We start from the raw sequence: 13,444 nt of genomic DNA, 5'->3' as shown, positions 1-13,444 counted from the left end.
GTGGGAGTGAGACATAACACGGGGCGTGCAACGTTATCACACCTATGTCCGACCCAACTCGACAATATCCTAACTATGTCAGAAGCCTAAACATTTACGTCGTTTCAGAAAACCGCGGCGCGAGCCGACGAGGTGGGCAAATCGTGTTGACACCTATGTGACAAGTACACCGAGATGTACGAAAACATAGGATATTCCTCTCGACGTGTTTATGTTATTTACCGAACGATGCACGATGTTACACGAGAGCGCATAAGGCTAATGGAAATTCTAAATTCGGCGGAATTTGTTTCAAACGCTACTATATGTTACTAGATAAGGTTGATGTGGTTTTAAGCAGTAACTTCAATCAAGGGAGTGCCAAGACATTAGAACTTCCTTCTGGATGTGGTATTTGGGCAACTGTGCATGGCAATCGCCAACTTCAATCAAGGAAGTTAGACGTGCATGTCAGATCTTCCTTTACATATGCAGTTGAAAATATAGCAGTTTGTTAGCATCTGCGGTTGTTAGCGAGAGCAGAGCATTCCTCAGACCGGTTCCGGACGCGGGCCGTTTATGGCCTCAGCGCAAATATAAATAGATGCGCTCGCTGCGAACCATTCGTCTTCGTGGTGCTTTACTTCTAATGTTTCAGTGTGAACACACGCTTGTGAGTCTTTGTACATTTCATGTATATGTCAGGAAGTAGACTGTCGATCATTATAAACGCTTGGCTTTCTGCGTCGGACGCTATTGTTAAAGTAATTATTTTCAGATGTCTGTAGCTTATAGATACACAGCCGCTAGCAATTGTTTGTCTTTGTCATTAATCCCTGGCGTCTGTCTATACGAATTCATTATGTCGTGATCGCAGTCGTTGAATTATTTCATATATTCTGACTTCATATGGCAAGCTAAAGATGAATACCAGCCGGTTAGAATTTTACTATCAACATTGAGTGGTCGATAGGTATACCAACTTTATGATCGAATGTGTCGCGGGTACGCGGCTCATAATCTTGTTATCCGTTATACAGGACGCAATTTGCACAAATTGCCATGTCGTAGCGTGATAGATTGTGATGTCTTCAATTTATATGTCGACTATCTAGACAATAGTGCTCGTTAGAGCTGTAAAGACATAGTCATAAAACAGTTTAATCAATGCAACTTAGGCTGAAGGATCGCCGCGGCTTTGTCCGTGTATGCAAGAAACAAATGGCGGTTAACTGTAGATTCGTATCTCTGTACGTTACTCGAGTGTGAGTTGTTCATTGCCGACAGAAGTTGGAAATAATAGCGATAGCATCAGTGAATTCTTAGTTGGACACGACGGCTCGCACTCACGAAGCGCGGTGTCCACTTTCTCTTCAGATTCAAACATTCAGTATCCGTGACCCAGTGACACTCGGAAAATTCTCATTGACAAAGCGTGTGCGTTGTGTTGTGTAACGGCCACGTGGCATTAGGGGCAATGACACCGGGAAATGTCAAGTTGATATCCACTATCACGTACCTTTAGCGTAGATAACGTGTTTCGGTGAACGATAACGTGATTCGACACAAAAACAGTAACTTATAAGACCGATCAATGAGCTCCTTTGCACGTCAGTGGAGGCGTTATGCAACTTTGCTTATGCGGAGTGGAACTGCGGCAATGTGTTGCATAAATGACCTCGTAATGTCAAAGGGGGTCATTGGCGCGTCAGGTACGGTGGCCACGGCTTAGATATAATTACATCGATTGAAGCCCGGTCTCCTTCGCTGTGTCTGTGACCCCGATGTAAATAACCTGCGCCGGTAAACAACTGACGCTTGCGTCAATGCGGCCTCGCCTCGCCAATGATGTGATCTTTGACTAGCCGACACTTTTCTTCTATTTTAGGGCCATGATTGACGTTACGAGCCAACAGGGGTGGTCATTTCTCCATACAAACGTACTCGACTGTTTCCTCCGTGGGTTTTGTAGCTAGAGCAATGATTTTTTCAACACAGATTAATATTGTCAATATCTGTGTCGGACCGTTTTGCTTTTTTTGATATTTTTGTTTTTTAAGGCGCTAGAGCCCTTCAAAAATGGCCAAAATGGCCAAAATGGCCTAATTGACTATGCCGCAATGAGAGGCGTGCTATTCAAAACTGACATCAATTAGTCAAAAAAGCAAAACGGTCCGACACAGATAATGTCATACTCATTTAGATTTCCAAATTTGGTTACGATTGGTTAAGTTTTGGAGGAGGAAACAGTCGAGTACGAAACCTCGATTTTTGATATTTTTACGCAGGATTTTTCGCCTTGTCCTTATCGCACTAGTTTTAGGAGCCGCTTCCGTTAGCGAGACGGGTATATTTACCTAAAATATTTAAATCTGAGCTCCTGTTGGCTCTTAAACATGCTAGAATTCCAACTGAAAATAGGTAAATACTTTGTTTATACATCCACAAATTAATAATACACTGAAATAATACAGCGTTGTTATTCCGAGTAATAAAATTGAAATGTTAAATCTATGAAATATAGAGCCACCGCTAAACACTTTAATGCCTATTCATTAATTTTTGCTAGTTTGTAATCTATTCAAAGCTTTTGATTTTTAGTCGAGCGTATAATGTTAATAGGATGGAAATTATATAAATGACGTAATTAAACTACCAAAAGTGAAGGCCGGACAAATTATAAGACGGTCTAAGCGAAAGTTGCCAAGAATACGCTATGAAATAAACGGTCGTCTACGACGAAAGTGCCAAGAATTCAGTAGTCATTTATTTACTCGTGGTCGAGCTTTAGGCGTGTTAAGATATTGAACCAGTCAACACAGCATAAATAAATAAATAGATAAATGGTACTTAGAGCGAAATAGAAGCCGCATGTAACTACATATGTCTCATCGGCTAATAAGACATAATTTATGACGACGCTTCAATGAAGATTCTCCAAGATGACTACAATATACACATTTAAACGCTGTAAATTCATATTGAATTTGTACGCTGAACGAATTAAAATACTCGCAACACGTTTTATTTCCTTCAAAACTCCTTTGAAAGTCGAGTGTAGCGTCGCCTATGCAGTGCATTATCTACAAAGTAAGGTGACCTATATGATAAGATTACTTCAATAGCTGCTCACCAACACACACACACAGACGCGGCGGCGTATTTACATCGTAGGTACAATGACATTATCGACCTTGACTACTGGCTCGTACATCAGGCACACGAATACAGTTGGCGTAGGAATGTGTGCGTCACGTATTAAATTCGTCTGAACATAATTCGTCAGATGTATAAGTGGAGTAGCTCCAGGTTTTCTATGGGTATATTTGGAACGGTATATTTGTGATGGTTGAATTATAGCGAGTCACAGAGCAGTTCAACACACGATAAGAATGACGCCAACGTGCCGAACAGATTGCACCAAGGCCAAGAGTACTGTTATCATTGGCTTTAAAACGCATATGAAACAAAGCAAATACCTATTTAGGGTGGAATCACATCTGTCAGCATCGAGCCGCATTTTATATATGAGAAATCGCTCGTTAGTATGAAGATGCGTACGCATCGGAAAGCTGAAAGCATGCGTACGCATCTTCATACTAACGAGCAATTTCTCATATATAAAATGCGGCTCGATGCTGACAGATGTGATTCCACCCTTAGGAGCCATTCCGAGGAACAATGTGTTGTTAATGTTGTGACATATGCACCAAGCGTAGTTTTTGCATTTGTTAAGTATGATGCGATATCTTGACAGCGAGTAAGACAGACTACAAACATAGTACATTGTACCTAGTTACACTTACACCGCCTGTAGATAAATTGTATTGTTCGCTGATATTCTACCAATGATGAATTTTAATTACGAATGACATTCCAGCTATGCGTTACAGGGCTAAGATCAAGATTATGTTAGTAACTACATTGTGAGATAAATTATTACAGTAATTCGTACTCATAAATCTTATTATTTGTTCCGAAAACACAATCTTCTCAGCTCAGTGGAGATAATGGATCATCTTTGGATCATCTTTTTAATGGAACTTCTCATAATTTAACCTAATTCAAACATAGTACTAAGCGTCTGACATGATGTAGTAATAGCTGAAAAACGTACAAATACTTATTACTTTATCATTTTATACAATAATTACGTTTCACAAATGTCTTTGATCTTGTAAGCCCGTCACAATCAAACGTTTTCTCGGAACTTGGAAATCTTATACGCAATGAATTCGTATCGTTTTGATGAATTAACATTTACGCTTGAAAAAACATCTGACAGGTGTCTATTAATTGTACTTAGTACTTTTTACACGAACGCTAAGAAGTATTATGAGGTTGTTAACCTATTATAGTTAAGCAACCAAAAGGTTAAACAGATTGTTGGTACAATAATACAATGCTTCGGAAACAAATTTCAGAAAATTATGTATGTATATTTAAAAAAATAGGCAAATCACAAAATATTTGATATTTTTCCTTCATAATAAACAATCAAGTTAATTTAAACAAAGAGTTCGTTCTAACACATCGTTAGAACGCTTTTATCGCTTTAAATTCCCACGCAAAAGCATCTAACTGTTTCTACCTCATAATAATTACACGATCACCATCACTTGTGAGCATGATAGTTTTCTTTTTTAACTCGAACATAATATAAGAAAGATATATTTACTTCTATAGTCATTTTGTAGTCTATCTAGAACTTGCTAGTTAATTGAGATACAATATTTTTAGTGAGCATTACATTTGCCCGGCCAGCAAACCTTTTAATATGGAAGAAGGGTTTGCTGGCCTGGCCACTTTATTAATTACAATGTACAGATGACATAAGGGTGTGGACACAGCTTAACAATGCAAGAGGTTTGACGATAATCGACGCAATTGTTACGCTAACATTACAGTTCCAGAGTCACGTACGGCATGCGAGTTCCGCGTTGAACGCCATCGCCATTTCGTGCGTCAAGTCCAATAGAAATGGAACGAGTTTGAAGTAAAAATAATATATGCACAAGTATTATATGCAACCGGCAGACAACCATAAAATTCTTTCCGGCCAGTTTCAACAACTTAATGCGATTTGCAAATGTTAGATCTCGAATCGTTAGTCTGCTGCTAAACGAATTAAAAAAAACCTTATCAACACTATCAGTGCTAAAATTACACTAAACTAGCGGATCTATGTAATCTTTCATGGTCCATGGTTTTAGAAAGAATGTCTGAATCCAATTCTTATCGGTATGAGAAATCGTTTGGGTCTAAGAAACGCTAAGGTGTAATTTTGATTTAAACCTGACCCAGATAATGTGCATATTGCAGTACAGTTAATTTCATGTCTGACAGGTTTTTTTCTCATCCATCTTCGATTTGAATATGGACCGGTTCAATAGCTTGAAATCATCGCGTTTCGGTTCGTGTTCGTGCTGCAGAAAGCAAAAAAGCAATTATTTGAATTCTCAATTTTGTAGAATATTTGGTGACTGGATTTAGATTCGCGATTATTTTAATAAGACGTTTTTGTGACTCTAGCAAAGATTTGATAGAAAAGAGACAGGCAAACCAATTGTCAGTAGAAAAGCGCAAAATTCAAATTTGTAGCGCCTACATATTCTAACAGACAAAGTTGGCTTGCCATACTGTATCTATTTTGTTGTGATCATTAAGAACGTTTGACAATGCTTTTTTGTTAGGTCCGTTATGGCATTTACGATCGTAGATTGCCCAAAGCAGGATGTAGCACAGTGCTAAGTTTGTTTAGTCGTGCTTAATGCCGATCCATTCCAGAGATTACGGTGTCTATTTGATGGTATTTTGCGATATTATAGAACAAATTAACTTTTATCTTTTCAATTACTGTACAATTACAATCAATATTAAGTACTTAACTAATTATTTTACCAAATAGTCGCTCTTTATTGTACATAATTACTAATTAGTTACATTGTAAAGTAGGCACATATATAACTATTATAGCTACTACGAAAACGAACTAATTTATTCGGTTTGAACAGGCCGGTATTAAATAAATCATAAATAAATAAACATGTTAAAAGCACTGTGCTTTTGAGACGTTAGTGTGTAATGTTATTTCAGAAGTACCTTCAGTCAACATATTTATACAATATGTAAATACTTGTTATAAGAACGGTATCGAAAACAGGAGTACAAGTAACGTAAGTACCTAGACTATCGATAGTACAAAAATAAGTCAATTTAAGTAAATATTGTATAAAAATAGACAGTCTTAACGAACAATAAAGGTTTACTCTTTTTGGGGCTGATTGTTGTAATTGCACCGGTTCTTATAAATTTGTACCGATTATCTTTTTTCGGTGGCGTAAGTGCTATTGTTTTACAATATAATAAAAAGCGGCGGTCGTGTCTTAGCTAAAAACTTATATACCTCAATATCGGCAGTCGTGATCCAAAGGAGATTATCTAACCAGATTGCTTTGCAAGGAATTGAGACCCCGTGATTTGTCTCAAGATATTCGATCTCAAAGTGGTTACAGCGAGCAAGTCGGCTCAGATAATAGAACTAACAAGCGACGCGATGGCAGCGCGTGCGCAGCCGAGCGCGACGCGCACTCGACCGCATATCCGCCGCGATTCGTCTTCCTAGAGATCCTAGAGTAATTCACTGCAATGTGAATGTGAAGGTGAAGATCCACTCCCAAGAGCGTAAAGAACTAATTTAGTGAATCAATTTAATACCGCAGATAAAATGATAACATTAAAATTTGTTTTCATCTTTCGTGCGATTTTTAAAGAGATATTAGGCGAGTCGATGAACTTTAAATGTGAACACCGACGTCATTTGTTTTTGTTACATAACAGCTAGAGTTAAGATTTTACTTCACTCGCCTAATTAATGCTGCTAATTCAATGTAGGTAGCAGTACCATAAAACCAGACCTTTTAATAATTAATTAGCAAGGCACGATCAGCATTTGCATCAATCTATACGTCAACAGCACGCGAATAATGAAATATAATGGTTTTTTTAAGTCTAGTTACGAAATGAGACCAGACGAGAGAGATCAGACGGACCATTAGATTAGTCAAAGGGTTGCCAAATCTAAACGCTTTGGACCCCTGCGACTTAGCGTGGCAGCTGCTAGTTCAATGCAGATTATTATTTTAACACCGCCGTCAGCTTATGCACGAAGTTGTCGTTTAATAGTTGCGAAGCTGATCCGATTTGTATGCTAATTACGGGACTCCAAGTCTAACTGAAACGATCCTTAAATAGCCGCTAATGGCCTGAGTACGAGCAATAACAAGATAATCTTGTTACTAATTATACAGTTGTATTGTATCGTTTCAACAGTGAATCGGTTAATTTTGTAACTGGTAATGGTATTTTAAGTTAGGTAATCGGTAAGAGATTGTTATATGTAATATAGTAATCGAAAGGGACGCGTATGTAGCAACATCCTGAAAGAGGTAAGCGACCTCGTTTGATCAAGAATCATCAATCATGATGAATCGCGACATGGAGACATGAAGGGTGGATCATATTTCACTATTTATAATGACATAGATGTGGAACAAATTTTTTTAGGCGATAGGTATATGGCACGTGTTATGTTAGAAGTTGGATTTGGATATCTATATAAAAAAAAACTTGATTCTAGTGTGTTCACACTACTGACAGATCTTAATAATCAAAAGTTAAACTAGCATAATCATAGCTAGCGTCGTACACACGTTTTGATTGTCACTATAGTTGTTAAGAGATAAAAAGCCTTAGTTAATAGAGGTCCATAACCCTGCCCGATTAGCTATTCATGAAGAGAAACAAATAATTTCCGGCTAACTTAACCGGCAGTACACCATGAAGTAATTAGCAGTGGCCAACATGACGGCTATAGTCGGTTATTTATAAAGCCGAAGTGTCAAAAAACTGCGGCGACCTTGGTGCCCCCGCGCGGACTCGTCGATACGTTCACCTCAGGTGGGGCCCGCGGAACGAGTTGTACCATTACTCACAAGTCACATATGGTCTATTTTACACTTGTACATTGCTAAATAGGTAGCTAGAATGATTGCGGAATTCGCGGTATGCAGGTACAGCAACAAAATGTACTACACTACATAATAGTTAACTAAAGGAATCAATACATTTTATGGAATTGAACTCCTAACCACATTGTTTAAATTAAATGGATGGCTTAGCTTGGCGTCTATAAGGAAATAGATAACAGCATTGTGGAAGCCTTTAAATTAATTGTTTTGCAAAACGTCGGTAAATCTCAAGGTAAATAATTCATATAACTAATTTTTAGGCACAGTCTGACAGCTTTTCAAGATTACATAGCACGCAATTAACAGTAATAGGAACCAACTAATTAATAAAGAAAAACTCCAAAAAATAGAATTCTTGAATAAAAACAAAACTGTGACTTTGATGGATTGTAAAATGGTGTGAATAAATATACCTGATCAGTGTTGTTTATACCATTCAGTCGGCTTTTTGAGCTTTAGAGAGAAGCCACATAAATTTCCCTTTTAAGAAGTGTTGTTTATCCGAGATCTAATATCATTTTCCTGGAACATAAAAATGTTCATTGAAATCAAAAGAGAGCAACATATTCCCATAAGTCTACCAGCATTAGCAATATCAATGTATTTTTTCCTTCTGCCGTAAATTTGAAACGAAACCCACTTTATTAACTTAATTCTGTCATAAACTAGCCCGCATAGAAGCTCATTTAAACACCAATAGAACGTTTTCTAAGTCATGGTAAGCCAATGCAATGAGAGACGGAGAATTGAATGCGGGTAACAAATCATACTTAGCAGTATAGTATTAATAAAATGTAACATAATACTACTGTATGGAAATCACGTTCTTTAAATTAAAGCATCAAACAAAAGTAAGGTCGCTTTATTTAACGCGAAACGAGCAATCCAAATCTAAACGTAGTTTGACAAGGAAGCTAATGTGTGGCATTGAACAATGCGAACTCGGAAGCAACCCTGAATGGTTAAAATACTAAAGCATACATCTTTTGTACCACCTACACATTGAACTGATAAATCAGAACTGAAAGGTTATTGTTTGACTGACTGAGAAGATGTAAGAAAACAAATAAATGCCGAGCGTAATAGCCACTAGCAAGATTGTAAGTACTTCACAAATTGTAATGCTATGTTGAACGTTTGGGTGGATAGACAATTACAATCTGGTAATGGCCCTACTAAATTAAATGGGCAAACATTCAAACATGTCCCAAAATTGCTTCAATAAAAGCTGTTACCTTCGAATTCGCTCCGATTTCAATTGCTCTATAATGATAATGTGTGTTTCTACGCTGCCAGATACTCAACCAATGGCAATTCAAGGGCCTTGATTAAAGTTTTCACTGTCACGTTTAATTAAAGCGATAGCTACGTTACTCGTTTTCTTATAAACAGTAGCTGCATGAGTGAAACGAAAGTTTACCGCATCAGCGCACATAGAAATCTGCAACTGCAACATGCCATGGTGATGATTTTCTCATTTCTCGACAGGATGGAGCGATTTCTAACATGTTGCCTATGGGTACACTTTATGTTATTTAGAATTGAGAACTTATTAAATGTAGGAGAAAAATACTGATAATATTACATATTTAGGTACTAAACAGCCAATTAAGGGAAGCAACGAAGCAGATGAAGTAGTGTTGTTAGGTTGTTATGCTGTAAAGTAACAAGCATAAAGCGATTTCAAGTGAAACCAACTTGTACACTTCGTCTGTTTCTTAAAAGTAATAATGACATCATAAGTTCCTCACTTTTGTATTTTATTGATTTGGTACTTTTTCTAATTTATTTAGTCAGTGAGCAAGTACCCTAATACAAACACATATAAATGCACATGCGTGCTTTGTCAGGCGATACGATTTACCATCAGGAGTCAGGAGTGGTCTCTAAACCGGTCGGACCGGCCGCAGTCGCTTCGTCGAAACACCATCCGACTCACTTACTTAAATTGTTAAACTGTATTACTTGGCAAATTGAATGTGTCTCAAATGGAAGGAAATGACTTAAAACTGTTTCATGGCTTTAAGTACCGGTTTAATCTCACGCCATCTTGGCACTGGCACTTAGGTACCAAGTTGAATAATATGTTTATACGGGTAGGCTAGGCACTTGTGTAAAATTGATATGAAACTAATGATGTGATTAAAAAAAGCAAAAACTACTATAGTAACGTAAATAGGTACTGTCTACGAAGTTGAAACTGGGTAACGTTTAGTTTAACGATGGTTTTGCTGTGTAACCAAATGGTATACTGAAATAGACTTCGTTTATAAACAGCTCATGGATACCTCTATAAGGGGACGCAGCCCTTCCAATTGCCGCACTATCCCCTATACCCTATTAAAGCTTCCTACTCATGATTAAATTACATATTTCATTGCTACGAATGTTACTGAGCACATTTTTTGGCTAATTTATCATTGCTCTGGATAATTCATTACGTTATCATGCAAAGAGACATAGATGAAGATTTTTTTAACTGCGCAATATATCTAGTTGTCTCTCTCGCAAATACTATCTAGGTGTCGCTTCACGCATCTTAAAACAACAATAAGCTGTAATAAATTTTCCACAATAACCTTGTAGTGTTACACCTATAGCGCGATAAGAATTAGTCATTCCATCCGTGGTGAGCCTCCCACACTCGGGTGGACACTAATCAAACATGCTGTACTACATCATAGACAAATACGTGTGAGGTGACTAGGAAGCTTGTGGGACGCTTGTTCCGTTCAATTCAAAGGACTGCTATTATTAACCAGATCCACGCGTTTAAGTGCTATTTTCAACAAAGATCGTTGAGAATGTTTGATAGGTACCCCTATCAAATTTCAATTATCACTATCGAAATCTATTACTCAAACCTCACACCTACCTAATATGACGACGGACGATGCGAGGACTTCGATTAACAAGTTCTACTTATTAAGAATTTAGTTTGCGTGTTAGATCTCAATAAATATGTACTTTAACTTATAGGATAATGAGTAATAATAATAATGACGGGACCTAGTAGCCCACTTTTTGTTATTTTTATAAACTGACCACTGTACCAGCGATTGATCCTAGTCTGACATAAAATGGAGTGTCAACAGGGCCACATATAAAATAGAAATGAGGAATTATGGAAATTGTAGGTACCAAAAACTGGTATAGTCTGTACGGAAAGAGAAGAGTCGTGAAATGTATTGGGGCCGAACACATTCCACGACTCTTCTCTTTCCGCACAGACTACCAATTGTACCAAAAATTTCATGATCCCGGTACGTGGTAGAGCACCAAGTGGAATAAACTTTTGGATAGGTAGATCGTGCAAACGCGTAGTGTAGGTACGCATGGCGTAAGTACCAGTATTATGGTACACACCTACAGTCTACAAGTTCCTACATATTGAGCTATGTACTTATTTTTAAATGTTTCGCCCACATACAATCTGTCATCAGTGATGATTAGTCACATCGCAACTGAGGCAGGTAGGTGTATTCCTATGTAAACTAATTTCTTGGGTTCTCAACTATTAAAAAGAAACAATAATAACGTTTTTCTTATTTATACCATGTTTAATTGAATATGGTACTGGTCTAAGAGATGAAAAATTAAAAATATATTACATACCTACTTAGGTACCTTCTGTAGATATTAATGTTTACAATGCAGCGAACTGTGTGTCCCACCAGCAATTGCGTTAATATATAATATGGCAGCGGTTTATCTAGCAATCAATACTAGTAAACAGGTGCCTCTTTCTAGCCTGTAAAGGCTATAGATAGGTGTAAAATAAACTCTATTAGGTCAGGTTTAATTTTGTGATTGGACACTGAAAGAATGCAAAGTGCAAACCCCTGATAAGAGTCTCTGCGGAAAGAGAAGAGTCGTGGAATGTATGGGGCTCAATACATTCCACGACTCTTCTCTTTCCGCACAGACTCTAAAACAGATGTTCGATCGAATGCGGGTGAACAAAACGCTTGTGACATTTTGTGACAGTCGGCGCAAGACGGCCCGCCGCAGCGCCGGTCAAGGTATACGGGCCAAAGGTCGATGACAGCGCGACCGCGCCGCCAAAAAACCATGCCAACAACTTTGCCGCGCAATTCTAACTAGAATATTCCAAATTCTAACCTGATGAAATGGATTCGTTCTCCGATTTAGGCGTCGTCGGCGGCATCGGCAGCGGCATCGAGGGAAGCGGCTGCGTCTGTTGCTGCTGCTGTAGCGTACATGTGTTCCCGAGTAAAGACTGGGCCGTGTTGTATGTCATGCCATCGTCGTAACCCCATAGCTCGAGCCCGCCGTACTCGGGGGACGCGAGCGATTCCGGAGACATCACCATAGCCGGCGGCAGACCCAAAGCGGAAGACGACGTCACTTCGGACGAGCTCTCCTCGAGCATTCGCAGCGTCTGGAAGCCTCCGTTGTTGGACCAGCGGCGTCTCATGTCGACGAGCGCGTCACACGCTCCGAAATCCACGATCGCCGATGGACATCCTACGCGTGCTTTCACTTCACTTTTTCCTCGCACTAACTTTTAAAAACACGCAACACTCCGCACGTCTAACGTTCACTGTCAACCACTAGAACTTTTAAACGTCTCGATTTAATAGCTTTCTCGTCACTACACAATCCGTACAACAGGTTAGAAAAACTAGCGGGTCTCACGAACGAACGAATTTATTTTCTATGGTACGAGTTTGAAAAAACGAGGAGTGCTTTGCGCTCGCGCGACCGTCGTCAACGGAGTACATAGAGCGAGCGAGCGACGCGGCCGAGCTCTCACTGCCACGGTCGAGTGTGACGTCACGTCACGGTCCCCGCGCCGCGCGCCCGCCCCGCGCGGGTCCGCGCAGCCGTGGCACAGAAAGTCGACTCACGGCGACATTATGTAGCGCGCGATAAAACACCCTCAATTTTTAAGCGACTGGTGCTTGTTACGTAAGTTTGGGAAAGCTATTTAGAAAAAAAATCTTAATTGGGAGATTAACTTCTATTTCGTTAATTAGCCTAGACCTAGATGATTGGCGGATGATTTGGTATAGCCTTTTTAAATAACAAATTTCATTTTTACATATATACAATAGGTACAATTACAATTAGCACAAAATAGGGGAAAAAATCTGAATAAAATATACTAGTACGAGGGGCGTTCAAAATATTCTCGGTATTGATATCTTACGACCTCTTCTAAAATTTCTTTCGTTACTGGCCGCTAAGGTTTATTCATTGACATTAAAAAAAAGTATAATTCGAACCGAGATGGTCTTTTGTTTTTCTGCAATTGCTGAACAAACATGAACATCATGTGCGAATTGACAATGTTAACTAAATTAGAACATCGATGCGTGATAAAATTCTTGACAAAACAGGGTAAAAATCAAAAAACCATAAAAGAGGAAATGGATTGTGTTTACCGTGAGTCTGCTCCTTCTTTATCTACC

At 38.7% G+C, this 13,444-nt stretch overlaps 1 protein-coding gene across 3 annotated transcripts in view; it reads right to left on the bottom strand.

The window, feature by feature from the left end:
- Positions 1 to 13,444, bottom strand: part of LOC134648760 (ecdysone receptor) — a 360,109-nt gene that overhangs the window by 27,992 nt on the left and 318,673 nt on the right. The window contains exon 1 of one of the 3 annotated variants that reach the window (XM_063503301.1): positions 12,132 to 12,775. The exons of the other annotated variants lie outside the window; for them this stretch is intronic. Coding sequence (XP_063359371.1) covers positions 12,132 to 12,447 — 316 coding nt within the window. The 5' untranslated portion in view covers positions 12,448 to 12,775. Of the gene's footprint in view, positions 1 to 12,131; positions 12,776 to 13,444 lie in introns of those variants that run through there. 3 annotated transcript variants of the gene reach the window in all.

This window comes from Cydia amplana, chromosome 6, assembly GCF_948474715.1.
Source record: "Cydia amplana chromosome 6, ilCydAmpl1.1, whole genome shotgun sequence".
NCBI lineage: Eukaryota > Metazoa > Arthropoda > Insecta > Lepidoptera > Tortricidae > Cydia > Cydia amplana.
Note: the sequence above shows the minus strand (reverse complement) of the source record. Positions and strands in the feature narration are given on the sequence as shown.